This window comes from Lycium barbarum, chromosome 6 (assembly GCF_019175385.1).
Source record: "Lycium barbarum isolate Lr01 chromosome 6, ASM1917538v2, whole genome shotgun sequence".
NCBI classification, from domain to species: domain Eukaryota; kingdom Viridiplantae; phylum Streptophyta; class Magnoliopsida; order Solanales; family Solanaceae; genus Lycium; species Lycium barbarum.
In genome coordinates, this window is record NC_083342.1 from 93,572,508 (window position 1) to 93,576,714 (window position 4,207).

Genomic DNA, 4,207 nt, shown 5'->3' on the forward strand with positions numbered 1-4,207 from the left:
ATACTAGTACTTATTTCCACCCTAGCAGAATTGCAAGATGAAACGACGATGTTCCCAGGTATGTAATGCTTTCTCTTAATGCTTGGGTCGTGTGTGGCCATGTTTTCGTGCTGTTGTTTTTGTAGCCCTGTGTTGCTGAGCAGTGAATAGACTAACGTAAGTTAAGGTGTATATGATGTCCCAACAAGTAAGAAGGGATACTCAATGGTTCTAACTAAGACTCCAAAGATATTTGAGGCAAGGGAGGAAAGTTCGTCAAAATGAAGCTTCACTGCACTTCTGCGAAGGGAGGGGGGGTTCGACGGTCATTCTTCGTACCGTCGGATGGGTCGACACTTTGTCGATTGTACCGTAGAATTAATTTAGCGCCAAGACCATTCGACGGAACAGATCAACGCTTCGTCGATTAGTTCGATGGAACAGATCGACGCTCCATCGATTAGTTCTACGGAACAGATCGACGCTCCGTCGATTAGTTCGACGGAACAGATCGACGCTCCGTCGATCAGTTCGACGGACCGTCATTCCCACCGTAAAATGAAAGGAAGCGAAAGTTGCTCACTTGAAATTTCATGGCTTCGACGGTCAGATCGATGCCCCGTCAATCTGATTGACGCCCCGTCAATCTGATTGACGCCCTGTCAATCTGATTGACGCTTGGTCGTTCGTATCATATAATTGCCCGACGGGTCAGTTTTTTTTTATATATATATGGACGACCCAAGCTTATTTTTTTCATTTATCATCTTCCCCAACCCTCTCCACACCTCTAGAACCTTCCCCATACTATATCAACATAAACCTATGATAAATCAAAGATTAAGCACAAAAAATTAGTAGAGTCAAGTGCAAGGATGTTCTCGAGGGCTTGTGTAGATCAAGAATTCCATTGAAATTAAAGCTAGGGTGTTCTCCAAGTGAAGTATCTTCATTCAAGGATCGTTCTTACACAATCAAAGGTGAGTTTTATGCTCATTTCATGTTATTAAGAATATTGAGTGGTTGAAAGACTTGGATTATGGAAGAAAGTAGAGTATGAAGTTCAAATATAGAAATAGTGGTATGTTTGAATAGTAACTTGACTTGAATCATAGTTCTTGATACGTAATGAGTATAATATTTCTATGAATGATATTAAAGATGTTGTAGAAGCAATATATGTGAATGAATATGATGTTGTGTCATAATTATGGTTATGGATGACTTTGATAGGGGATTTTGAGAATCGAATAACGACTAGCTTGATGAAGTTTGTTGATTATGATATTGTGGGTGTTGTTGTTGAAGTTTGGGAGTTCTTATTATATGGAGGAAGTTGTCGGAACAAAGGAAATAATGCCCAATTTTCGTTTGCCTTTTAGTCACTTTAGTCTAGATTTAAGCATGTTCTTGATGAGCTAATTTAGTACGAATTCTCTTGAACGTAGAGTCATGAGCTAGGAAGGAGAATGTTCAGTTGTGAAGAAGACGTAAAGGTATGTTAAGGCTAGTCCCCTTCTTTCAAAGGCATGATTCCTGTGTTATAATTCTATCTATATTTTCCATGATCTCCTTACTTCCAAAAGGTAGAAGTTCATGATTCTTAAAGCTTCTTATGATGTTAAAGATGAGATGTTTTCTATGATGATCACGATGATGATGATTTTATTTCTAGAAGTCCCAAAGCTTATCATTGTGATGCCATTACGAGATTAATGAGTTATTTCATGATTTCTTTGATCCTATTCATTGTTGCTGATCTCATCTTATAATCATTATTTTTGTAAGGTGAGATATAGAGATGATGATTATTCCATAAGATAATCGGAGGTCACCGACCTTACGTAACTCTGATATGATTGTAGCTTTAATTGGGTTCACATGCATGCTTATTCCCATAAATGATTATACCGGGCCTAGTTGGTCGGGCAGACACTACTACGCCGGGCGTAAGCGGGCGGCTTATGGATGATGATAGTTGCACCAGGCCTAATTGGCCGGGCAGTCACCACTAGTGGGCGGCGTGAGATGACTATCCCGGACGCGAGCTAGTAATGATATAAGACTCAGACATATATATATATATATATATATATATATATATATATATATATATATATTATGATGTGGTTTTAAAAGTCAAAGTTAGCGTACATGGTATCCGCCCTAAAAGGCAATCATATGGGCAGGTTATCTCTTTATCTCATGTTCCTTATCTCTTTATTGCGTCATTATTCATGCCTTACATACTCAGTACATTATTCATACTGACGTCCTTTCTTTTATGGACGCTGCGTTCATGCCCGCAGGTAGACAGGGAGACAGTCCAGGTCCCTAGGAGCACTATCAGCAGATACACTGGAGCATTCCACTTCTCCGGAGTTGTCGTTTATTGGTATATCCTTTTGTGCACATATTTGGGGCATGGCGGGGTCCTGTCCAGTTCTTATGATTATAGTACTCCAATTAGAGGCTCGTACATACATATGTGGGGTAGTAGATGTCTCATAATCACTTCAGTGTATATTTTGTATATTATTTCGTAGCCTTGTGGGCTTATATGTATATGTATATATATACATGTTTTGGGAGATTCGGAAATTGGTTTATAACAAGTCCTATGTTGAAGAGGATAGTTATCCAGGTTGGGTGATAGATAGCATGGTGCGTGGTGCTCGGTAGCCAGCTCCGGGTACCCTTCATGGCCCACTAGTTGGGTCGTGACAGCTTTCTTCCCACTCATCACCTCTCTCTATCCTGTGAATTTGGTTCTCTCCATGTTTTAGGAGTAAATTTGTGTCCACATTTGGCGGTGTTGGTTCTAAGATGAGCTCTCGATTGTCAATAATATCCTGCAACCTGTGTCTCAGGTTTATGCAATATTCAGTGGCATGGACAGCTTGGTTAAAATGATAGGCGTAATTGAGATCTGGCCTATACCATCGATCAGCGGGGTTAGCAGGTTTTGGTGGGATGTCACTTATTCGCCCGGCATCCCTTAGTTTGGTGAACAGACTTGTCCTTGATTCTGGCAGAGGAGTGAATGCTATCGTTGGTTTTCTTTGAGGCATTTCATAGTTTACCGGTGGAGGCTGGTTTTGGAAAGTTTGGTTCTGTGAAGCTTGTTTATTAGGTGCTGGCATTCGATAATTTGGTCTTTGGGTTCGCTTACTTAGTGCTGGTATTTAGTAGCTTGGTTAAGGAGCTGAGTAGCCAGGTTGCGCGTAGCACATAGTCATTGGGATATATTGGGGTGAGGTGATTGTGTAGTTGGTTGGTGGAGGTGATTGGTAGCTATCTGGATTTTTGAGGACTATCTATTTTCCTTGACTTTTTGGACTAGCAGTTCTAGAAACACAAGCTATGTCCTCTTTTTTCTTTTTGCCACTCATGGTGCCCGACGCGCCTGGCCTATTTAGTACACTAATAATCCTGTCAGTTTTAAGGCCATCTTCGATATCTTCCCCCACAACAACTATATCTGCGAAGGAGCTCCCCTTCATGGTTATCATCTTATCAAAGCAATCGGCTTCTTGGTATCGTATGAATGCGGCTACCAGCTCAGCTTTAGTCATGGGAGGTTGCACCCGTTCTGCTTTGTCTCTCCAGCGGCTAGCATATTCTCGGTAGGTTTCAGTCGATTTCTGATGAATTTTCTTCAATGAGAAGCGATCAGACACATTTTCCACATTGAAGCAGAATCTTTCCATGAATGAGCTCGCCATTTCATCCCATGTTTTCCATCGGCTAATGTCGTGAGAGATAAACCATTCCATAGTCGTTCCTGACAAACTTTGACTAAATAACCTCATGAGCAAAGAGGCTTCATTTCTGTCGTTTCCGACCAAATGGTCGCAATAAGCCCTCAAATGGGCTCTGGGGTTGCCCGACCCATTAAAGTGATCAAATTTGGGAATTTTGAAGCCTTCAGGCAGACCTATGTCTGGGTGGATGCATAAGTTAGAGTACCTCAATCTTCTTGCAGCCATGCTCCACCTCGACGATCTTCTTGCCCATCTCTTTCTCTATTTTGTCTATTTTGGCTTCGAAGAACATTTCCATATTTTCCAATCCTGGCGAAGAGTCAGTATGAGTGACATGCTCTTGAAAGGTGAAATTTGGTTATGTGGGATAAGTCGCTGGAACTCCTGCTGCCCGAGGGGCTTGATAAACATTTGTGTTTGTTACGCGAGCCGGTGTTTGAAAAGTCGGGGTATGGTGGGAAGAA

The 4,207-nt window shown here is 41.4% G+C and overlaps 1 protein-coding gene across 1 annotated transcript; it reads right to left on the reverse strand.

Annotated features, from left to right (window-relative positions):
• Positions 1–3,296: 3,296 nt before the first annotated feature.
• Positions 3,297–3,968, reverse strand: LOC132644214 (uncharacterized). Its single transcript, XM_060360788.1, has one exon. It carries the CDS (start codon positions 3,966–3,968, stop codon positions 3,297–3,299), a length of 672 nt encoding a protein of 223 aa, XP_060216771.1.
• Between the last annotated feature and the right edge of the window lie 239 nt (positions 3,969–4,207).